Source organism: Mustelus asterias, chromosome 12, assembly GCF_964213995.1.
Source record: "Mustelus asterias chromosome 12, sMusAst1.hap1.1, whole genome shotgun sequence".
Classification (NCBI taxonomy): Eukaryota; Metazoa; Chordata; class Chondrichthyes; order Carcharhiniformes; family Triakidae; genus Mustelus; species Mustelus asterias.
This window is the reverse complement of record NC_135812.1, coordinates 82,373,140-82,398,472: the sequence shown is the minus strand read 5'-3', so window position 1 is coordinate 82,398,472 and position 25,333 is coordinate 82,373,140. Positions and strand designations below refer to the sequence as shown.

The 25,333-nt window shown below is 42.9% G+C and overlaps 1 protein-coding gene across 2 annotated transcripts in view; it reads left to right on the top strand.

Moving 5' to 3' along the window:
• stx8 (syntaxin 8) overlaps positions 1–25,333 on the top strand; it is a 179,508-nt gene that overhangs the window by 116,144 nt on the left and 38,031 nt on the right. Inside the window, exon 7 of one of the 2 annotated variants that reach the window (XM_078225518.1) lies at positions 22,360–23,065. The exons of the other annotated variant lie outside the window; for it this stretch is intronic. Within the exon in view, the coding sequence (XP_078081644.1) occupies positions 22,360–22,409 (50 nt within the window). The 3' untranslated portion in view covers positions 22,410–23,065. Of the gene's footprint in view, positions 1–22,359; positions 23,066–25,333 lie in introns of those variants that run through there. 2 annotated transcript variants of the gene reach the window in all.

Genomic DNA, 25,333 nt, shown 5'->3' with positions numbered 1-25,333 from the left:
TTCAGTCTGAGCTTCCACTGCAAAATTCATACACTGCATCATGGTTGGGGGGGTCCACAAATGTTATAGAAATATAGAACATTACAGCGCAGTACAGGCCCTTTGGCCCTCGATGTTGCGCCGACCTGTGAAACCAATCTAAAGCCCATCTAACCTACACTCTTCCAATATCATCCATATGTTTATCCAATGACTATTTAAATGCCCTTAATGTTGGTGAGTCTACTACTGTTGCAGGCAGGGCATTCCACGCCCTTACTACTCTCTGAGTAAAGAACCTACCTCTGACATCTGCCCTATATCTATCACCCCTCAATTTAAAGTTATGTCCCCTTGTGCTAGCCATCACCATCCGAGGAAAAAGGCTCTCACTGTCCACCCTATCTAATCCTCTGATCATCTTGTATGCCTCTATTAAGTCACCTCTTAACCTCCTTCTCTCTAACAAAAACAGCCTCAAGTCCTTCAGCCTTTCCTCATAAGACCTTCCCACCATACCAGGCAACATCCTGATAAATCTCCTCTGCACCCTTTCCAATGCTTCCACATCCTTCCTATAATTCGGTGACCAGAACTGTATGCAATACTCCAATTGCGGCCGCACCAGAGTTTTGTACAGCTGCAACATGACCTCATGGCTCCGAAACTCAATCCCTCTACCAATAAAAGCTAACACACCGTACGCCTTCTTAACAATCCTATCAACCTGGGTGCCAACTTTCAGGGATCTATGCACATGGACACCGAGATCTCTCTGCTCATCCACATGACCAAGTATCTTACCATTAGCCCAGTACTCTGTATTCCTGTTACTCCTTCCAAAGTGAATCACCTCACACTTTTCCGCATTAAACTCCATTTGCCACCTCTCAGTCCAGCTCTGCAGCTTATCTATGTCCCTCTGTAACCTGTAACATCCTTCCGCACTGTCCACAACTCCACCAACTTTAGTGTCATCCGCAAATTTACTAACCCATCCTTCTACGCGCTCATCCAGGTCATTTATAAAAATGACAAACAGCAGTTCTCATGGAGGTAGCTACCACTTCCAAACTAGAAAGAATGAGCTCCAGGCCCTGTGCAGAGCTCAGTACAAGATTGATGTCTGGCTCCTCCATGGCCTTTTACAGTGGCCACAGGACTGCCAGTCAGTATTTCTGTGTGCATGCTCATCAATATTTTTTTCTGTATGTCCCTTGTCATGGTCCTCATCTGATTCCTTTCCAGCAGAACTCTTGTGCATCCTGTCTGACAAACTGGCATCTCTACTATTCCCCTGCCCTGGTTGCAGGCTTCTCGTGCCCAGTGTCCACCATGTGTAGAGATCGCCTCTTAAGTTACCCTCTATAGTACGTACTGTGTCAATCCTTATAAAATAAGTATGTGGTTAATGGTTGCCTATGTCAGAATGAGTTTCTTCATCATTAGCCTCTTCTTCCTCTGCTACTCTTTGTTCCTGCACCATGGCTGAGTTTGACTGCGGTTCTTGGATAGCTGAAAGGAGAAAGGCGCAAGAGTCTGGGAAGTTGGGGGAAAGTGAGAGTTACATCCTAAAGCCAGCTACACCCTGTAAATCAGAAGAGATTGTGGGATTAAGTGAGATATGAGGAGGAGGATTAGGCTTCAGACTCTGCCATGACCACTCCAATGATGGTGAACTCCATCTTCTTCATGACATTAGCAAAGTGATGGAAGATGTCGTCAATGGTGATATCAAACGGCACTTGCTCAGCAATAACCTGCTCACTGACACTCAGTTTACATTCTCCAGGTCCACTCCGGTTTCCTGCTAGTTAGCTCTTGTTGTCAGCTGTTAGGTGGCACCTTGTTCTGCAAGAGAGGAAAGTGCGTCAGTGAGAGTGGTGTAATGTGTTTGGGTGATGTGGCTGTCATGCTTGAGCAGCTGACATTGAGTGTGAGCTGTAAGATATTGGAGTGAGGCTTACAGCAGTGTTACGTGTCTGAGGCTATGGCACAACTGTGCATGTTAGGTATGAGTGGTGGTTGTTAGAGATTGTTGGTGTCGTATAAAGGGTCAACAGACGGGACATGTTAATATATATGGTGATGTCCTGATATCAGTCAGTCATGTGTTAGACTTCATAGAGAGAGGTAGTAAGAGGTTGGAATCAAGACTAGGAGCAACATGCCTACACTGTAACCTGTTTAGTTGCAGTACTAATAAACAAGTGTTAAGCACTTACCAGAGTCTGCCCACAGCCTGTCTCCAAAGTCCCACATCTAGAGTTCAAGATAGAAGAACACATCTCAGAATGGTTGGTAATTAGTGATGGGGATGGATTGGGAATGTAGCAGCTTGTGAGGTTAGTGGTTCAGTCGTAAGAATATGGCATTTGAGCATGTATTTGCTGACCTTGACCACTCATGTTGGTCGTTAAACTTCTTCCTCCACTGCATCCAGATCTTCAGGGCTTGCATCAACAGCGATGACTATCTGCTTCTGCTGTCCTTCGCAAAGTTTGCCCGGTGGGCTTTCTGCCCTACCTTTGCCCCTACCCCATAGTCCATCTCCTCCTGTCCATCTCCTTCACCAAGGCCTGTGTCACAGATCTTGGAGCATGCCCCCTGCCCTGTCTATGCATTATATTCACTCTTCTTGAAAAGCTCACAGACTTCTCCAGCCCCTGCTGCAGCCAGAATGCGCCTCTCCTTTGAGAGATTCAGGCTCGCTTTAAGTGGTGCTGGCCTTGCACCAACTTGGGCCCCTTGCTCCAACAGCATGTTTAGCGGTGGGTTGCACGCTATTATCATTTAAATGCGCAGGCAATATGAATCTTGCATGCTGCCTGCGTTGGAAGGAACAGACATGGGTTAATCCCGCATTGCAATCACAAGGTCAGATTTTGAGGGCTATCCAATTTTTCCTTTTAAGTTTTCAAATACTTAAGTGGGACTGACTGCAACTTGTTTCTTTAAAAAAAAAAGGTATGGTATATATACATATCTCGAGCAACCTCATTTCAAATTAAAATTTATTTTAGAATATTTAATCGTAAAGCATGTGCAAGTATTCCAATTTAGCTCTCAACCTTGAAAATCACAAAAATTCAGCGCATCTATTGAAAATTAAAGTCTTCATTTGATTTGTTTTCCCCCTACTGCGTTTTTCCCCGAAGACATCAGGAATACATCTTAAGCTCAACAGTAATTTTTTACTGAGAATGTTGAATGCAGACTTTGCCAAAGGTTAAATCTGGAATGCAAAAAAAATACTTCAGGAACACTGAAGTTTGTGGCGGTCTGGACTTTGCCTCTTCGTTTTGCTATACTATCATCTTGAGTTAGTCAAATAGAAGTGAGCCTTTGGCATTGTGGCAGAATTCCCGTCTTGGATTCTGAAAGTGAACGGTGCAGACCTTGTTCTAACAGTACTGGCAAGTGGAGATCGAGGCCGTGGCTTTGGGGTATTTGGGCCAGGCAAATGTGGAAGCCATCTTGGACGTACCACTCCAGCAGCTGTTATAAATATGGTCACGGGAGGACCATTGACCCTGTTAATCAGCTAGTGAATCTTTCACCATATCGCACTGTTTTTCCAAGCCTCCTTGATTTGACCGTTTTTGAAATTTGGACATCTTTTATTATTTCTGGTACTTTTTTGTTGTAAAACATTATGTACAACAATTTGGAATAGAATAAAGTTTAACACTAATACATTCTTCTCCTGCATGAGTATGCAGTTGTTGCTGCATGTTTCACTGCTCATAACTATCTCGTATCTTGACAGACCTGAAATTTCAATTGTTGCAAACAGATTAATTCACTCAACCGCTAAGGTCCGGTGCCAAAAATGCAATTGTCCTATTCAGACATAAGAACAGCATTTGATGCAAGCATATGAAAACAGGACTGCACTTAGTCATTTACATGTTGCATAACAATGCAGCGTTTGAGGCATTGCCTTTACACTGGACATTTGTGGACATGTGGTGTCGTTTTTTGGACTGTTTACAGTTCTATAGAGGCAAGAACTTCCTGGACTTACCTTGCCCAACTATCAAGTTGCCTTGTGCAGGGCTATTGTTCCATGGCTGGTAGTGAGGCACTGCAACCTCCACATGGACCACACCACCTCCACCCACCATATGTGCCAGGACAACTATTAAGCTTTACAATGGCAAGGGATTTTGCAGTTGAACTGTTCTGATACAAAGCTCAATGAATACAGATCTGCACCAGAAATCCTAGTCTTGTAGTCCATAGCTCAGGCTGAGATGCATCAGCTGAACTCAGGTCATGCAATTGGGGCCTCCCACATGTATGGTATATGTGTGTCCATTGAACCATGGCAGATAAGACACTATGGTTTTTAGTCATTCTGCAGATTACAATGAATAATTGTTCATCTTGTTTTTTTTCTCGAAAGCATCTCCAAATGAAAGGCTAAATGACCTTGGCTTTACATAGACTGAACTTCCAACTTATCTGGGAAATAATGTGTTACTGAAAAATATTTTGAGATTTGCAGAAATAACTATCCATGAAATTTAAATTTCCTGTGACTGACATTTGTTCGTATTTTCCTTAACTAAATGGTTCTTAGTTGGCCTTAACAGTAAATTGAAAAGGCATGCGTTTGGAGTTTTGAATGCTCCCAGGATTTTCTGTAATTGAATTTAACTTTCTGTATTCCTGAGAGAAACCTTGGGATTTAGAGGTTTCAAGCTATCATTGTTTCCTTGGGATGAGACCAAGTATTCCGCAAAGAGCAACAGTTTTGGATTATTTTAAGGCTTTGCATAGCTCTGGAAAGAAATTCCACATCAGAAGCTAGTAAAAAAATACTGTAAGAGCAGTGGTAGTTACTTAATACAAAACATTAGCAGCTATTGGAAGACTTGATTTTATAGCTATTAACAGTAATTTCTTTTTGTGGTTAGCACAATTGTTCTATTGTGGTGGAAGTGTGTTTTTAAGATAAAATTTCCACTTCTTCCAAGCTTATGGGTGGTCTGATTCATTTGTCTGTCCACATAAAAATGAAAGAAGTGGAAGAACTGAAGAACTGAAGCAGCTCCCCAAGCCAACACATTAATTTCAAAATCCTTATTCCAGTCTTTCCATTGCCACGTGCCACCTTGGGATTTTCCCTGTGGGATTTTGCACCCTGTAGCCGGGCAGAAATGAGTCAGAAACCCCGCACTGTAAGGGAAACAGTTACTCGGCTATATTTTTCCATGGGGCAGCTAATTCATGACCAGAGAGAGGGACTTGCTTGAGATCGGCAGGCGGGCTCTTGAAGTTTTGTAAGGCCAATTGGGTGCCTTGCAGCTTGCAAGCTGCAATGAAGGTCAGTGAGGGAGTCGGCATTTCAAAATGAAAGCACCTTCTCGCCAAAATCATTAAATTTTAAAGTTGGCTTTTACATCCAGGCCACTTCTGTGGTTGGGGCAAGCATCTACAGGGTGGTCTGCAGCTGCTTCAACACTCAGGCAAGCAGGGAGGGCATCTCGGGCTACCTGAAATGCAACACCCTCCCCCTCTTGTCACACAGTCTATCGCTGGGAAGTTACCAAGTCGCCTCCAGGCAGTAAAACTGGCTCCCGCCACCTGCAGGAAACTGGAGGTATAAAACTATAATTGGCTACCTACCTTTAAAGCATAACCACCTATTGAACATAGAACATTACAGCGCAGTACAGGCCCTTCGGCCCTCGATGATGTGCCGACCAGTGAAACCAATCTAAAGCCCCTCTAATCTACACTATTCCAATATCATCCATATGTTTATCCAATAACCATTTGAATGCTCTTAATGTTGATGAGTCCACTAGTGTTGCAGGCATCTCCCACTTTCTAAATTGTCCCTTGAGCTGGACCTTGCATTGCTTTTCTGAACTGCCAAACTCCTCCTCAATACCTGGTCATTGCGATTAATCAGTTCATAAATAAAAGGTTTTGTTGGAATATATTGTTTAAGTAAGTGGGCGATATGGTGGCACAGCAGCTAGCACTGCTGCCTCACAGCGCGAGGGACCTGGGTTCAATTCCCGGCTTGGGTCACTGTCTGTGTGGAGTCTGCACGTTCTCCCCGTGTTGGTCTGGGTTTCCTCCCACAGTCCGAAAGACGTGCTGGTTAGATGCATTAGCTGTGCTAAATTCTCCCTCAGTGTACCCGAACTGGCGCCGGAGTGTGGCGAATAGGGGATTTTCACAGTAACTTCATTGCAGTGTTACTGTAATCCTACTTGGAACACTAATAAATAAACTTGAAAAAGTAGTTTTCCAACAGGTAGAAATCACTAATCAGTCGGGGTTTTGAATGCAAAGAATTAGTTTATCCGATGATAAAAACACAGGTTTTTTTGTTGGGATCTACAACAATTTTCTTTTAATTTTTATTGAAGTACTGTTCTCATTCTGTAGATCGAGCATGAGAATGGGCACAGTGAGAGAGAAGTACAACTGAGTGCGTGTTATTTTAACCCCTCAAAGATAATCTTGTAGATTCTCAGTGGCAAGGTTCTGGGTTGGTAATGGCTGCTGTTCTTTTTCAAGGAATGCTTTATTAAAAGACAAAGAAAACGTCCATTTTCTAAAAGTGTGGAGGATCTGTAGAAAAGTCGATGAGATCTGGTTGCACAAAATGGGTATTACCTGAAGGAATAATACATCTAAAATAATTCAGCTGGTCTTTATTTTCCCCCTCATCTGGAAAAGTGCTGACTTCAGTTAAAATGAACATAGGAACAGGAGTAGATAATTCAACCCCTCGATTCTCTTCCACCCATGGCTGATCTGCAACTCCATTCCATTCATTTGCCTTCCCTCCATACTCTTGTCTAGCAAAAACCTATTGATCTCAAGATTTAAAATGATCAATTGAGCTGACACTTACCATCCTTGCATGTAGAAGTGTTCCTTGACTTCTTTGTGGGTGGCACAGTCGTCAGCACTGCTGCCTCACAGCTCTAGGGACCTGGGTTCGATTCCAGCCTTGGGTGATAGTCTGTGTGGAGTTTGCACGTTCTCCCAGTGTCTGTGCGGGTTTCCTCCGGGTGCTCCAGTTTCCTCCCACCATCCAAAGATGTGCAGGTGAGATTCATTGGCCATGCTGAATTGTCCCTCAGTGTCCAAAGATGGGTAGGTGAGGTGGATTGGCCATGAGATATGTACAGGGTTCCAGAAATGAGGCGGGGGGAGGGCCTGGGTTGAATGCTCTTCCCTTTCAGTTTGTTCTAAAATCGTAAAAACCTCAATTAAATCACCTTCGATATTCCAGACAATACGAATCTCTCATCACAATCTAACCTTGCGTGAATGAATTGACCCACTTCTGCTTGCCTAGAATATATTTCAACTTCAATAAGGGATATGCCCTTCTGCAAAAGTCCGTGTTCTTCAGTCTTTCTTTTAAATGGCCAGGAATTGGGCTCCTTTAGCTACCGTTTCCATGGAAATTTATAGTGTCTGTCTCAGAGCATCCATCTTTGTTTTTCCCCACACAGAAGATCATTATGTGCTTTGTGACATCAGTCCTGAGGTTCCCCGATAAGATGAAGAATGCCATTTTCAGTAACATGCACAATGTGAAATGCTCTGAGGAGCTCGGTGGGTGACCAATATAGAACGCAGTTAAACAGATCAGGAAGGTCAGAGCTTTACTTATTGGGTCTATGCTGAATTATATATTCTCAGATTCATAAAGTCATCATGATATAGAAGGAAGCCATTCAACCCATCGACTCCATGCTGGCTCTCTTGAGCAACCTAGTCAGTTCCATTTCCATGCTGTGTTTTAGTATTATATATGTAAATTATATATAAGTTTATATATTTGAGCTCCTTCAAAGACTCGGTTTCTGAATACAGTGCTTGACGTGCTTGCTACAGGAATGTTGCAGAGCCACACTGATCCCTAGTCTCTGCTGAGTTATTTCATGTCAGCCATGAGAGCAATACGAGTGATGCAGTTGGCCTTAACAACTCTACACTGCTCAGGAAATGAATCAATTAGTGAGAATGGCCTCCTCCTGCACTGTAGGGTTTCTTTGAATTTATATGAATCCCTTGCTCAAAGAGTAGTGGGTACAGCGTCACGGTCAACAAAACCAACAAGTTACATTTGTACAACAAGTTTAATGTTGAAAAAAGTCAGCAGCCTTTTCATATCTAAGCATAAGAATGTTGAACCAGTAATAGAAGATTTGGGTGGATTTTCCCAGCCACATGGAGACAGGTTGGTAGTGGCGGGTGCTTAAGGGGGGATGAAAATAACGGGTGCCCCTGAGGTGATTCCTCAGCAGATTTTCCCCCAGGAAAGGTTTCTCGGGGTAGGCTTGGGAGGGAATTGGGTTTCCAATGTCAAGGGGGGCAGGCAGCCAATCAAGGTAATTGAGATTCCAATTTGGGATGATTTTACTGGCTCCCCAGCATTTTTCCCTTACTACATGTTGGCAGCTCAGTCGAGGCTGCTTCCCTGCGCACCAGGCTTTGGCAGGAGGGCGGTGGTTGGGGGAATGATGCTTCAGAGCTAGAAGCTCAATGTCCCATTGATGGGGCCTTGAGCATGAACTGCCACAATGTTGGCCAATCTCGATCCAGAGGATGGCCTTCTGGTCCTTCCTGATGGGCCTGTTGGCCTTGACCTTGTTAACCTTGACCTTGTTAACCTCTGCATTCCTATGCCAGCCAGCGAAGGTGCCTCCATGTTGCGGTGCCTTCAGCATCCCTGAACTTTCTCAGCAGCACCCACCTCTCTTCGTGGGGCAGCTGATGCTCCGGAGCTGTCGGTCCTCTGGGCAGGCAGCATCAAGCCCTGACAGTGAGCACAGAGGCTGCCAATTAAAGGGCTACCTCCTGGAACATTGCTGAGCCGCTCCCACTGCATGCAAACAAGTGTGGACCTGGGACTCTGGTTTGTTCTCGATGTCAGGGACCCTAAGCCCATTATGTCTGACGCACTACTTGCATTTCGTATTTGGCTTCTACCTTTTTCAAAAAACAAAGATGACTGCATCTAAATTGTCACTGAAAATCACCTGGTTCCTGGGTTCAAATGTCAGAGGTTTTCAAATTATTTTTTCATGATTTAATTTTCCATGCTGCTTTCTTGAAGGTGTTAAATTGTGCTGTGGTCTGAGTCTGCAGGGAGGCACCATTGCATTTAGATATTGACAGGACATTACAACCCTTGTCCTGAGCCTTGGTTGAAAGAGGGACAGGACTGGCAGCTGAATATTCCAGGGTACAAGTGTTTTAGGCGAGACAGAGGAGGGGCCAAAAGAGGTGGGGGAGTAGCAGTATTAGTTGGAGAGCATATTATAGCGGTGCAGAGGGAGGACAATTCAGAGGGGTCGTGTAACGAATCACTCTGGGTGGAGCTTAGAAACAGGAAGGGCGCAGTCACTATGTTGGGGGTATACTACAGGCCCCCCAACAGCCCAAGGGAAGTGGAAGAACGGATATGTCAGGAGATACTGGATAGGTGCAGGAAAAATAGGGTTGTTGTAGTGGGAGACTTCAATTTCCCTGGTATAGACTGGAAATCGCTGAGAGCTGAAAATGCGTACAGGAGGGTTCTTTGGAACAATATGTAGATAGCCCGACTAGAGAGGGGGCTATACTGGACCTAGTACTGGGGAATGAGCCCGGTCAGGTCTTCAAAGTTTTGGTAGGGGAACATGTGGCAAATAGTGACCACAATTCTGTTAGCTTTAGGATAGTGATGGAAAAGGATGAGTGGTGTCCCAATGGTAAGGTGTTGGATTGGGGGAAGGCTAACTTTAGTGGGATTAGGCAGAAATTGGCAGCTCTTGATTGGGAGAGGCTGTTTGAGGGTAAATCCACATCTGGCATGTGGGAGTCTTTTAAGGAACAGTTGTTAGGGCTGCAGGACAGGCATGTGCCTGTAAAAAAGGATAGGAAGGGTAGGATTCAAGAACCGTGGGTAACCAGGGAAATTGAGGGACTGGTCAAAAAGAAAAGAGAGGCGTATGTTAGGTCCAGGCAGCTAAAAACGGAGGGAGCTCTGGAGGAGTACAAAGAAAGTAGGAAAGATCTCAAACGGGGAATTAGAAGGGCAAAAAGGGGTCACGAAATGTCCTTGGCAGACAGGATTAAGGAGAATCCCAAGGCATTTTATTCATACGTTAGGAACAAAAGGGTTGTCAGGGAAAAAATCGGACCCCTCGGACAAAAGTGGGGAATTATGCTTGGAGCCCAAAGAAGTAGGGGAGATCCTAAATGAATACTTTGCGTCGGTATTCACAAAGGAGAGGGATGTGTTGACTGGGAGTGTCTCGGAGGGGAGTGTTGAACCGTTGGAGAAAATCTCCATTACAAGGGAGGAAGTGTTAGGTTTGTTAGAGAATATAAAGACTGACAAATCCCCAGGGCCTGATGGAATCTATCCAAGGCTGCTCAGGGAGACGAGAGATGAAATCGCTGGGCCTCTGACGCAAATCTTTGTCTCGTCACTGGACACAGGTGAGGTCCCAGAGGATTGGAGGATAGCTAATGTGGTCCCATATTTAAGAAGGGTAGGAAGGATAACCCGGGTAATTATAGGCCGGTGAGCTTGACGTCCGTGGTGGGGAAGTTGTTGGAGAAGATTCTTAGAGATAGGATGTATTTAGAAAGGAATAAACTCATTAACGATAGTCAGCATGGTTTTGTGAGAGGGAGGTCATGCCTCACTAACCTGGTGGAGTTTTTTGAAGAAGTGACTAGAATGGTTGATGAGGGAAGGGCCGTGGATGTCGTCTATATGGACTTTGGTAAAGCGTTTGACAAAGTCCCTCATGGTAGGCTGGTGAAAAAGGTTGGATCTCATGGGATAAAGGGGGAGGTGGCTAGATGGGTGGAGAACTGGCTTGGTCACAGAAGACAGAGGGTGGTAGTGGAAGGGTCTTTTTCCGGCTGGAGGCCTGTGACTAGTGGTGTTCCGCAGGGCTCTGTATTGGGATCTCTGCTGTTTGTGATTTATATAAACGATCTGGAAGAAGGTATAACTGGAGTGATCAGTAAGTTTGCGGACGACACAAAATTGGCAGGACTTGCAGACAGTGAGGAGCATTGTCAGAGGCTACAGAAGGATATAGATAGGCTGGAAATTTGGGCAAAGAAATGGCAGATGGAGTTCAATCCTGATAAATGTGAAGTGATGCATTTTGGTAGAAATAATGTAGGGAGGAGCTACACGATAAATGGCAGAACCATAAAGGGTGTAGATACGCAGAGGGACCTGGGTGTGCAAGTCCACAGATCCTTGAAGGTGATGTCACAGGTGGAGAAGGTGGTGAAGAAGGCATATGGCATGCTTGCCTTTATAGGACGGGGCATAGAGTATAAAAGTTGGGGTCTGATGTTGCAGATGTATAGAACGTTGGTTCGGCCGCATTTGGAATACTGCGTCCAGTTCTGATCGCCGTTACTACCAGAAGGACGTGGAGGCTTTGGAGAGAGTACAGAGGAGGTTTACCAGAATGTTGCCTGGTATGGAGGGGCTTAGTTATGAGGAGAGATTGGGTAAACTGGGGTTGTTCTCCCTGGAAAGACGGAGGATGAGGGGAGACTTAATAGAGGTGTATAAAATTATGAAAGGCATAGTTAGGGTGAACGGTGGGAAGCTTTTCCCCAGGTCGGTGGTGACGTTCACGAGGGGTCATAGGTTCAAGGTGAAAGGGGGGAGGTTTAACACAGATATCAGAAGGACATATTTTACACAGAGGGTGGTGGGGGCCTGGAATGCGCTGTCAGGCAGGGTGGTGGAGGCGGACACACTGGGAACGTTTAAGACTTATCTAGACAGCCATATGAACGGAGTGGGAATGGAGGGATACAAAAGAATGGTCTAGTTTGGACCAGGGAGCGGCACGGGCTTGGAGGGTCGAAGGGCCTGTTCCTGTGCTGTATTGTTCTTTGAGCCAATAACCCCAACCAAGGACCACCGAGACTAATTCTCTCACCTGACTCATTATATATCAGGAAATAAACTTTGGACAATGTGGTCATATTTTTAAAAACAATGTGATATTTTCCTCAACAAAGACAGAAAATGCTGGAAAATCTCAGCAGGTCTGACGGCATCTGTGGAGAGAGAATAGAGCCAGCGTTTCGAGTCTGGATGACCCTTCGTCAGAGCACTGATTTTCCAACATTTTCTGTCTTTGTTTCAGATTCCAGTATCCGCAGTAGTTTGCTTTTATAATATTTTCCTCTTTGTTTACGGGCATTGGATATGTATTGAATCGGTTAGGAAGATGAACATTTTTTCCACTAATGCTTCAGCTGAAATCCAACATGAAGAGAAGCAACATTGACATCAATTCCTGGGAGTCCATCACACTGGACTGAACCAGGCAGTGGCAGAGTCTGTGTTTTAAAGTTTATTTCATAGTGTCACAGGCTTACATAAACACTGCAACTGTGAAAATCCCCTAGTTGCCACACTCTGGTGCCTGTTCGGGTACACTGGGGGAGAATTTAGCACAGCCAATGCACTTAACCAGCACGTCTTTCGGACTTTGGGAGGAAACCGGAGCACCCGGAGGAAACCCACACAGACACGGGGAGAATGTGCAAACTCCACACAGACAGTGACCCAAGCCGGGAATCGAACCCGGGTCCCTTGCGCTGTGAGGCAGCGCTGCTCTATCGCCATGCCACCCTGTGGAAAGGATCCCAATATTTCAAGACCCAACAATGACAAAATGAAGAGGAAAAGCAAGAGCACCGAACAAAACCATGCCATGACCCAAACAACTAATACAACAGCGGATGCCTGACCTGCCATAAAATCTGCATATCCCAAATCAGTCTCTTCAACCATCTTTGGACTCAGGAAAGACAGAGCAAGGGATCGTCAATAATGTGCAACCGTTGCAGCTTTTCAAATTTATGCGTGGCTTCCCTGAAATCTCTGTTGTATCTCTGCCAAATTCTCATCTTAAATGTCCTTTCGAAAAAAAAGTGAAACATCTATTACTCATTTTTAATTTCTGAATGAGTTGTAATTCTGTTTCGGGAGAAGCTGATACTTAATGCTCAAAAGATTAAATGTTTCCAGAGTAGCTCTCCCTACAGAAACAATTCTATTTGTAGTTAATGCTACTAAAAATAAAACAGCTGAATTTTCATTTTTGTCATCTGAAAGTTAAAAAGCACTCTTGGGATTATTTTCTTTCTGTAATGCAAGCTCTGATGGACGTGTCCGATAATTCATGTGACATTTGCTAATGCAATAAATATTTTGAATGCATTCAAGGTCCTGTGTTCAACTTTCAACTTGAACATGAAGGAGCTTCGGACCATCTCCACATTTAGGCTGCAGGTTATGTTAGCCTCTGTGCTGCAATATGGAGTGCCAACTGCTCCCACATTTCGGTGTGTCCCAGAAGAGGTATTGAATTTTAAAAGTTTTTGCTCATTGTAGTTCAGCAGCATTTGGAATTCATTATTGGTGGCAACAGCTTTTAAGTTTATTGTGCATTATAGATGCTGAATATTTGTATCAGTCCAACCAGACGGATAATAAACTCATTGAACAACTCTTTCATCTATCCATTTTAAAACTCTTTGGCCATGTTAGCTCAGGCCAATATTGTGTTATTTTAATCTTTCATTTGTTTTGTAACTCTACCCGCTGTTCAAAATGTCCATGTGCTCTCTTTATATGTTCTGCATTTCTGCGTTTTTACACTTGGTGGCACAATGGTTAGCACTGCTGCCTCACAGCGCCAGGGACACGGGTTCGATTCCCGGCTTGGGTAACTGTCTGTGCGGAGTCTGCACATTCTCCCCATGTCTGCTTGGGTTTCCTCCGAGCGTTCCGGTTTCTTCCCATAGTCCAAAAGGCGTGCTGATTAGGTGCGTTAGCCATGCTAAATTCTCCCTCAGTGTACTCGAGCAGGTGCCAGAGTGTGGCGACTAGGGGATTTTCACAGTAACTTCATTGCCGTGTTAATGTAAGCCTACTAGTGACACTAATAAATGAACTAAAAAGAACTAATATGACCTGCATTTCTGCCTTTTTATACATATATTTGGACTCATCAGAGTGGTTGGGCACACAATTTACAAATGATAAAAGATTTACATTTTTGGGGACAGTGCATCTGTATGAAACCTGCCTGCACCATCAGTTTGCACACACAATATATAAGGAGAAAAGAAGCAGTTTTTAAAAAATAAATGGACTAGTGTAGTGAAAGTGGAATCGTTCACACAACATCACTGAGTAGTAAGACATAGATGGCCTTGCGGCCTTCATCCCGCAGGTCTCGGACTCATACTATCAGTTGAGGAATTGCAGTGGATCTGCCAAATTAGCTGGAAAGGAGAGTGATTCCCCAATGCATTCGGCCACTGTGTGGCAGCCGATTTCCAAAGAGAGAAGTTCTGCTATGTTATAGGCACTATGTAAATGCAAATTGTGGTTGATGTTGCCAGATGTTTATTTGTTTAAGCTGTCACACATGGATGTAGTTGAGACCAAAATTGAAATGGAGACAGATTTTTAACATTATCTTTCTAAAGTATTCTTTTCCTCTTCTGTTCCCCAGATTTTGGGCTTATCGTGCCATGCAGTGTTCCATTACCTGATTGAAATAATGGGCAAATCTGTTCTCCAACCTGTGTCTAACAAAACATAAGCAAAAGCCTAATATTCGGCCAGTTGGCCATTCCCTCATTCTAGGGGAACTTGTATAACGTTGTACTTTTTGGCCTTCCTCAAATTCATCACTGTAACAAAGCGTGAATGGCCAAGAGCATTTATGTGATTTCTTTATTTGCAATCCAATGATTTGTAAGAAAAGATTTTTTTTCTGTGGTTGATAGTTATGACAGCTGCAGAAATTACCTCCGTCTTTTCACCATCTTCAAAGTCTCAGTTGCAATCATGTGTGTTTTGTATATTTTAAATGTCTACAGTGGCTGATGAAAATTGTGGCTCCACCAGGAATAAACATTATCTATCTAATCCTTTGCAGGTTGTGCGCAAACTGTGTATGTATGTAGCGTGTGGCCAACTTTTCTGTCAGACCATCAACCACATTACAGAAGTATGTCAGGATTGTCCTAACATTTACTTTCGGCGGTGCCTTCATTCTTCATAAAGGAGAATGAATTTATAATCCTTAATCTAATGTTTTCTGCAGGTTGTTATCTCTGAGCATCTGCATTTGTGTTTCCTGAATCTGCCTGCCTTCTATTACATGGCAGTGTTTCTCAAAGGAAACTGATAGGTTCTCATCTACACAACTGACCACTAAGATTTTTTTTAAGCTTTTCATAGGGAGCAATATGATGATTTTGCATTGTAGTGCCATATAATGAAGCAGAACAAAAAGGTACCTATATACTGTGACAGAAAACCGTACACCTTCTTAGTAAGTCCTTATTGAATCTTTGTGCAACTATATTTGACATGTTGTGCTTTCTCTTTTGCTTCTTTTCTGGTCTTGATGGACCATGTGGATTTCTGATGGCGCAATCTGTTTCCTGATGTGCATCACTGTTGTTCTTGAACCATTTACTGAATGGATTGTGTGAGAATTGTTCTCACTCCTTTCATTGAAACTGTTTGGTTGAGTTATACCCAGTTGCTTCCACCCACTGATGCTGCCTCTTTTGCAAAGTGCAAGTGAAATGCTTTTGAATGTCAGCATAAAGTATATCTGTGAAATGTTTGGATCATAGAATCCCTACAGTGCAGAAGGAGGCCATTCAGCCCAATGGGTCTGTACTGATTCTCGGATAGCGTATCTTTACCTGGGCCTTTTCCCCAGCCCTTTTCCTGTAACCCCATACATTTACCATGGCTAAGCCATCTAATATACACATCTTGGAACACTATTTGACCAATTTAGCATGGCCAATCCACCTAATGTGCACATCTTTGGACTGTGGGAGGAAACTGGAGCACCCGGAGGAAACCCACGCAGACACGGGGAGAACGTGCAAACTCCACACAGTCACACAAGGCCCAGAATTTAACCCGGGTCCCTGGTGCTGTGAGGCAGCAGTGCCTAACCAGTGTGCCACCCATGTAACCTTTTGAACTGTTAGTAAAATTCTTCGATTGAGATCTAGAAACTTTACAGATCTTAAAAGAATTTTTGGATGTAATTTTACATTAAGTTTTATATTACTGCACAGCAAATTTTTAACAATAAATAAATCTGTATAATCTGTGTAAATGGAAGTTTAGTGTACAGTAGTGTATGAAGACTACTTGTCTAGCTGTTAATTTTATTTTGCTGGCAATCACATGATCCATAAGCATTGTGCAATGTTAATGCTTAAAACTTTAAAATATTGACTTTTAAATTTTAAAAAATTGATAAAGGTACAAAACCATGAGGGGGCTGGGCAGAGTAGATTGGGAGAAACTATTCCTGCTCGAAAAGGATCAAGAACAAGATGGCACAGATTTAAAGAAGCAAATGTGATGTGAGAAAGAACGTCTTAACACAGCGAGTGGTTCAGGCCTGGAAGGCGCTGCCTCGAAGGGTGGTGGAGGCAAGATTCAATCGAGGCCTTCAAGAGAGCAATGGGTGATTATTTGAATAGAAATAATGTGCAGGGGCATGGCGGGAGGGGGGGGATGCACCTGAGTCATAATGCTGATTTGGAGAGGCACCGCTAACATGACGGGCCAAATGGTCGTCTCCTGCGCTGTTACAATTCTGTAATGTAAACTTGCTTTTCGATGGAATCCACTCACGTTTTACGGAATAACATTGTAATTTTGAAGGAGAGTAAAATTCTTAATTTTTAACATCAAAAGTATGTAACAAAGCTCTGGTCCAATTTTTATTAGAAAGGCTTTTTGTCTCTGTCCCTTTGAAAGTAAAGCATTTTTTGAAAGTTGTTTTCAATATCTAATTATATTGTAATTAAATTTCAGTGTTTAATTGACTCTGCTGTTTGTAAGCTTATGGAAACTAGTTATGTTCATTTGTATTCAGTTCATGGAGAAAATACCAAGCAACATTGAAATAGGCAGGAGATTGGCAGCATGACTCAAACCAGCTTTGATAGAATGGCAGTGCGTGAAATTGAGGAATTGCTTCCTTTGTACATGTTCCTGTTCCTTCCTATCATTACTTGCTTGATTGAGTCCTGTCCATAATTGCTGCACTGCTTTCATACTGACACGTGCAGCAATGGAGAATAAACTATTTTGGTTTTGTTGTGCCAAACGGGCTCATGTGTATTTACTTGTCTTGGTGTTGACTTGAGTAAATGATACTTGTGACCCAGTTGTTTATCAGTCGATATTGATCAGTCTGTGTATCTTATTGCTTATACCTGCTGCCTTTGCTCTTTTCAAGGGCATGAAGAACTATGCTCCTTTCCTAACAGCACTGTGGGTGTACCTACACCCCATGGACTGCAGCCAGTTAAGAGGGCAATTAGGGTTGGGCAATAAATGCCAGCCGAGCCAATGATGCCCACATTCTATGACTAAATAAGAAGAAACTTATGCCTTACTACACTACACTGTATTCCTGCCAGATCTCTCGTGTTATACCTCATCTGTGTTTCTTTCCTTCTCTTCAACCTAAATTAATGTCAATGCAAATGAAAATAATACACAAAAGCTGCATAATCAGTTTACAAATTGCTTTCAACACAATATATAAGATCTCTGTTTTCTTTTTGAATTTGATTGCCATCCAGGTTATTTGAATATAGAAGACACTTGTATAACACAAGCTTGATTTTATCATTATCTAGTCGAATTATTGTAATGATCCTCATAGTGTTATAATCCAGGTCAGAAATTCCAAGGTATTCTATGAAGTCAGCCTAGACCATACGTTTTGCAACTTTGAATTTGGCATGGGTAAGCATAAGATGTTTCACTCCAGGTATAATTCAAACGACCCACTAGGGAGCTTTTATCCAACAAAGTTTATTTAAGAATACAGTTAACACATAGAACGAAAATTAGCAATAACTTTTACCCATTATAAACAAGAAAAAAACCAACCATGATATTGTAGAAACCTTAACAGCTAAATGCACTGTTCCAACCAAACCAACCTTCCTACAAACATACACCAGTCCTAGGTTTAGTATAGAAAATAAGAATGCTCACGTGATGTTGGATCTTCTAGCTCTGCAATACCTGCTGTGAATTAGTCCTTTGGATGGAGAATTGAAACCCTGACTTCCCAGCCCACCTCGAGGTAGAGATACAGCCACTGCTTGCCTCTAGCTAGCAAACCACCAACAGCAAAGTATTCACTACAGAAAAGTGAGAAAGACTGCTTCTAACTAGCCAGCAGAATTTCTAATACCAGGGAGAGAGACAAAACACTACATCCAGCCTGGAGTCCAGAGACATTCTAACTTGCCAGCAACCAAAACTGAAAATGAAAGAACTCTTGGGAGGGCAACAAAACTGTCCCACCTGACCTGTCAATCAATCCTCCCACAACAATTCAAGAAGGGTCATAAACTCCTGGAGAGTGCATTTGGCCCAGATTAAAATAAACAAAACCCATTTAAATCATTTAAGCAGCAATAAAAGATGCGACTATAGACCTCACACAGTGCCAGTATAAAAGATTATCACAGGCTTGCTTACATATTGCAGCGAACATGATTGAAAATACATTTCTTAAAGGCACAGCAACATCACAACAGAGACCAATAACCTGAAAAGGAAAGAAATCCCCAAACAGCTATTGAAAGGAACTAATGGGCAAGATTTCACATTTTAATTTGTTTATTGTAGCAATCAGACCCAAATTCAACATCCAATTAAGCATGCATTAACAGACAAATAGTATTTCAATCGAAGCTTATAAATTTCACTTTAACTAGTTGATAGAACAAGGATAATTCTCATGCAATTCTCATCATAACTCTGAGCACATACGTGGCACCACATGCAGTCTCAAAGTCTTTCAAACTCTGCTTCTGATGTATAGTATTTTACACTTTTCCTACTTACCGGATTTGGCTTTTGAGTCGCTAGCACTGGCAGCTTCCTTCAATCTGGGTTAACAACAACAAGGCACACTCCTACAAACCTTCTTTCCCTCAACAGGTCTGATGGTGTAGCTTTCTTGAGTTTCTTTTTCTCTGACCAATCAATAACACCCCGGTTGTTCACAGTCTTATCACTTCTAGTATAAACACTCACCCTGATCTATTCACACCAATTTTAGGTTTCACTTTTGCCTAGTGTGCACATTGTTTCACCAAGAGCCCCAGGGGTTCCGTGTGTTCTCACTGCCAAACCGAAAACTGACCTTTTTCTTGGAGAATTTTGCTTGTTCTGCTGAGCGCCGGGAGTTCTGTGTGCTTGTGTTCTGCACACCACGAGCTTAAATCCGAGCCCTTCCTGCATTGACCTCTGTTCGCCTTTATTTTGTTACCTAGCTCTCATCTCCTAAGCAACATCAAGTCACTAGGTCACTTCTCAGAACTGACCTCACAGCTAGGAATTCCCATTACAAATTCCCAGAACTAGCTTAGTTTAATTTCACTTTGGGGTGAGGCGATATTTCATAATTACAGGTTTTTTGCAAAGTGCAGTGTTCATCGCAGGTCAGTAAATGTTTTATGAAATTATTGGTTAAATTTAATTACCTGTATGATAGAAGCCAATGACTTATTCTTTTATTACCATTTCAGGCATGATAAACTTACTGCTGTTGATAATTTTAGGACAGGAATGGATATTAGCAATAATGTGCCAGAGCAAGTGCTTAATAAGTAGGCATATAAAAGAACCAAAATGGTTTATTTGCAGAGTGTAATCCAAATGATCCTTGGGACAAAATTTAATGATATCTGATGTGTGTAATGTGGCTGAATAACTTGCAATTATGGAGCACCATTAACCAAAATAACATTTGAATCACTTCACTGAGAGATAAGTAACTAAATGGTGCGCTTCAGTGGGTGAAGGATAGAATAGTAACCAAATAGGCTCTGAGGAAGCCTTTTGAATATGATGGCAGGTAGAAAGATGAAGGGGTTTAAGTGATGACCAACAACAGTGGAATGGAACAAGGAATTGATGTTAAAGTCAGACGAGCAGTGATTGGTCCAGGTCTTCTGGTTTCTGGATTGTTGGAGACCTGTCATGCAACTTGGACATACAAGATGCACTTGGGACCCCTCAAACGTCCCAACACAAGGACTCCCTGTGAAATGCCTGGAAAGATTGAACTTCCAATAGGCAATTCCCTTGATCCCCAAGTTAGAGTCGGAGACATTGGACAGTTCCGACTTACTTATCTGGGTGGTTACCTAGGAAACGTCAGATAGAAACAATACTCTAACTCCTGGGTAATTATACAACTGATACCTCAATTATCCACACAGACCACACCTACTCAACTCCCAGTTATACCTTCAACAACCCAAGTACTACCCTGATCCCTTACAACCTGACCTGACTAGCCCTCACAACCTGAAACCTCACACCCTGAACCCCCCACAATGACCCGGCAACCAAACCCCACCACCCAACCAACCACCAGCCCCTCCCCCTCCCAACTTGACTATCCCCAAACCGACTACCCCTACCATGCACCCATCTTCCCACTCACCTACCTGCCACCCTACCTACCTGCCACCCAACCACCTCACCCACCAGCCACTCCATAACCTCAACCCATCCCACCTTGTGCAACTGCCCCTTATGCACCTGCCCCACCCTTTGGCCTCATGCACCTGCTGCCACCCTACCACTTCACCCACATGCCCACCTGTCACCCTACCTAACTGACCCACCTGCCAGCCTATTCACTTTGCCTCACCCACACACCCATTCACTCACACCCATCCATTAACACCCATTTACTCATAGACTCATTAACTAACACACTGAAAAGCTTTAGGACTTTAAAACACTTACAGAATGAGATGATGCTTAAAAAAGGTGGGTGACTTCTGCTCTGATTCCCTTTGTTGCTTTGTCCAGGATTCCTGCGCTAGCGGAGTTTGTGTCGTGGATCTGAGGTTTAGAAAAATCATGCCCTGGTAAGCAGGTAGTTTTCTGTCTGTTCAGCGTCAGACAAAGCAGTTCTGACTCTGATTGGAAGGCTTGTCATGCCCTGGCATGTGGGACTGAAAGAAGTTACAGACGTAGGTGGAACATACAGATGAAGCCAGGGATTTTAATGTTGATGCATTGAAAACAGGCATTCAATTAGGCGAAAGAAGGATAGGATTGATAGTTGACCAGGATTTAATGAAGGATTAGAATGTGGGTTGTAGAAATTTGCATTACAATTTATGAAGATCAGAACTTGGTGACAAGTGAGGGGAGCTTTGGAGTAATCAAGCCTGGGTAAAGTTTTGTGTCAGTGAAGTGATTTAAAGCAAAGGTAAATGCTGCGGAGATTAATATAGTTAGCCTTTAGAGTCATAGAGGTCTACAGCATGGTAACAGGCCCTTTGGCCCAACTTGTCTCTGCCGTCCCTTTTTTTTTAAACCACAAAGCCTGTCCCAATTGCCCGCATTTGGCCCATATCCCTCCATAGCCATCTTACTCATGTAACTGTCTAAATGCTTTTTACAAGACAAAATTGTACCCGCCTCTACTACTACCTCTGGCAGCTTGTTCCAGACACACACCATTCTCTGTGTGAAAAAATTGCCCTTTTGTATCTCTCCCCTCTCACCGTAAACCTATGCCCTTTAGTTTTAGACTCCCCTATCTTTGGGAAAAGATATTGACTATCTAGTTGATCTATGCCCCTCATTATTTTATAGACCTCAAAAGATCAGCCCTAAGCCTCCTACGCTCCAGAGAAAAAAGTCCCAGTCTATGCAGTCTCTCCCTATAACTCAAACCATTAAGTCCTGGTAGCATTCTAATAACTTTTTTCTGTGCTCTTTCGAGTTTAATAATATCCTTTCTATAATAGGGTGACCAGAACTGTGGTCTAAATTTAAATCTCAGGTCAGGGAACACAAGGACATGGGAATTCTGCACAGTCAGGTCTAGTCTGACCACGGGCAGCCAGGAAGATGGATGAGTCAGGGACTAAGCTGTTCAATTTTGCAAGAGTCAAGCTTTGGCCTTGCTGGTTTTGACCAAACCTTCAGACAGTTGACTTACATTCATGTTGGCCTGTAAATAAACAGTAAATGTTAGAGAAACAGTGAAGTCAGAGGCCACGTGCTGAAAAATCTGGGAAGTTTCAAACAGCAATTTTGCTGTAAATTAAGCACTTATTCCTCCATTTAATGTTACATCATCACCTCAATAGACACAACATGCCAGCATTAAATTATAACAAGATCGGAAACCAAGGTTAAGAGGTCACATGTTGGCTTGGAACAAGACATGATTTTAGTTCAACAGCAGTTGCAAATGTTTTCTCATTGTGCACAAATCTTCTCATTGTCATCAACTTCAGGAAGCGTAGAGGAGAACATGCCCCTGTCTACATCAATGGGGACGAAGTAGAAAGGGTTGAAAGCTTCAAGTTTTTAGGTGTCCAGATCACCAACAACCTGTCCTGGTCCTCCCCATGCCAACACTATAGTTAAGAAGGTCCACCAACGCCTCTACTTTCTCAGAAGACGAAGGAAATTTGGATGGCAGCTACAACTCTCACCAACTTATACAGATGCACCATAGAAAGCACTTTTTCTGGTTGTATCACAGCTTGGTATGACTCCTGCTCTGCCAAAGACCGCAAGAAACTACAAAAGGTCATGAATGTAGCCCAATCCATCTCACAAACCAGCCTCCCATTCATTGACTTTGTCTACACTTCCCACTGCCTTGGCAAAGCAGCCAGCATAAGGACCCATACCAGAATACCTGGGTATTGTCTCTTCTACCCTCTTCTGTCGGGAAAAAGATACAAAAGTCTGAGGTCACATACCAATCGACTCAAGAACAGCTTCTTCCCTGCTGCCATCAGACTTTTGAATGGACCTTCCTTGTATTAAGTTGATCTTTCTCTACACCCTAGCTGAGGCTGCAACACTACATTCTGCACTCTTTCGCTTCCTTCTCTATGAACGGTATGCTTTGTCTGTATAGTGCGCAAGAAACAATGCTTTTCACTGTATACTTATACATTTGACAATAATAAATCAAATCATTATAACCTCACATCTTTTGGCTATACTTTTGTTGTAATCCAATTTTTTTGGAAAATTGTATTGTGATCGGATGTTACAGAAAAGTTTTTTCTGTGATATTCCACAAACTCAGCAGCTCATTGTTCTGTGTGTCGCTGTTGAGGTAGCGCAGGGAGGAAATACAAGAGCACAGAGTTGGCATCACTGGCGGGAACCATTGTCATGACCGGTCAGGTTATTTGAATGGGCCTTGGTGTCGCCACTCAAAATGGCATCTAATGAACTGGACCATTATATGTAGACATTAAAAACCTACAAATCCCAGATGTGATTCCTTCCCAGGGGTTAACTTATATATTTCTGTGTGCTCAAAAGAAGACAGATGGCCAACCATGAGAAGCTGCTGTGCCAGCGCACTGTTTTAGAGGAATTCCGAGTAATATTATAAAGCAAAAAGTTTAAGCTGTCACAGCTGACGGTGTTCATTAGCCAGAAATAATCCTGCAATGGCCTTGTGCCTAGTCGTACATCATAGGAACAATAGGGAAGGAAGTCCCCACCCTGGTGTTAAGAATGCACTATTAGTACAGCCGTGACAGGTTTTGTCCCTTGTGGGAGATGCGCACCTGAGCTTGGCGGGAGCAGTTATCTAAAGACGTGCATGTGACACATACGAGAAATTAAATAATGCCAATCCCTTTCCTGCTTTACAAATCATAGTTTCCTGTTGAAAATGAGCATTGATTATACATGTTAAATGGTTTGTTTTTCAAGCCCTAGCTGAGGAACGTTCACTGAGGACTGCTCAATCCATTGCAAACGCATATGCAGTCACTGTGCATCCGCAATATGGACATTTTCCCTTCAAGTCACGCATTTTGAAGAAATGCAGTTTACTTAATCTGCATTTTGTTTCATTGCGAAAACGGGACGATCTTAACTTGACAGCAGGGCAGTGATTGAAAAGCAGCATTTGTAAGGCAGTGGTTAACTTCTGTGAGTTTTTATAACATGTCTAGAAGGCCTGGATGCTGCTGGCAAATGAAATGAGCTGTTTCCCAATGAAATAAGCTGTTTCCCAAGCATGCTTACCGTTCTTTGTCCTTGACAACGAAGAGAAGCTGAATTTTGATGGGAGCATTTAGCACATTTTCTTCTGATGCAAACACAGGATGACTAGTCCTTCCACTAGCCAAGGCATTGTGTGATTTCCTGTGCATCCATGCACATAAGAGTGATGGGGCCTCACAAGTTGTCAGCTCCTTGTCATTAGACCTCCAGTGCAATCAAAAAGCTGAGTTGATACTTTGGAGGGGTGTGGGGGTGGGGGGGGGGGGGGGGGGAAACAGTGGTTATAGTTTTACTTGAAATTTTCTCTTTCAAGCAGAAAATTGTAATATTTGTGTAATTCCCTGTGGACAATAAAAGTTCTTGGAAGAAAGGGAAACAGAACAAGTAAGTTTATGGAGTGTAACCAACATTTTATAAAAGCTAACGATTCTTAAATAGTTGTTAAATATCTGGATTTTGACCAACAACCTCACTGCAAATCGCACGTCACCTAGATGTTTGTCCTTGAGTGAGAGAAGAAAGCATAGCTCCACACACTTGTTTGTTGGTGCTAAAGGTTAGAAGAGTTTACTAATCCCGCACTTACATTTTGGTTTAGTCATGCTCCATGTGTCACAGTCTCTCAGATTGTTTTTGTCAATTGCTGCGCTGCTTTGTAAAACATTTGGACAAACTGCTAAAAATCTCAGTCCTTTCAGTTCAGTAAACTGGAGTTTTTTTTTCCAGAACTGCAGGAAAATACAGATTTAATGAGGTCCAAATCTATACTGAGTCAACTGAGGGCACTTTATTAAACCCTGCATTCCTTTTGTCCATTTACTGTGTTTTTGCAGCAATAGGCAACTGCTCGACTTAAAATTTAGAGTCACTTAAGAGTCTGTTTGAAGACATTTAGGCTGCTGTCGGAGCCTGAGGTAGAACATGATATAAGAACATAAGAAATAGGAGCAGGTGTAGGCCATACAGTCCCTCGAGCCTGCTATGCAATTCAATGAAATCATGGCTACTTTGATCTTGGTCTCAACTACATTTTTCTGCCTGTTCCTCATAACTCTTGCCTCCCTTAAGTTCAAGAATCTCTTTATCTCAGCCTTGAATACGTTCAATGACTCAACTTCGGCAGCACTCTGGGGTAGAAAGTTTCAAAGATTGACAGTTTTCTGAGAAGATATTCCTCCTCACCTCTGACTTAAGTAGATGACCTCTTATTCTGACACTGTGCCCCCT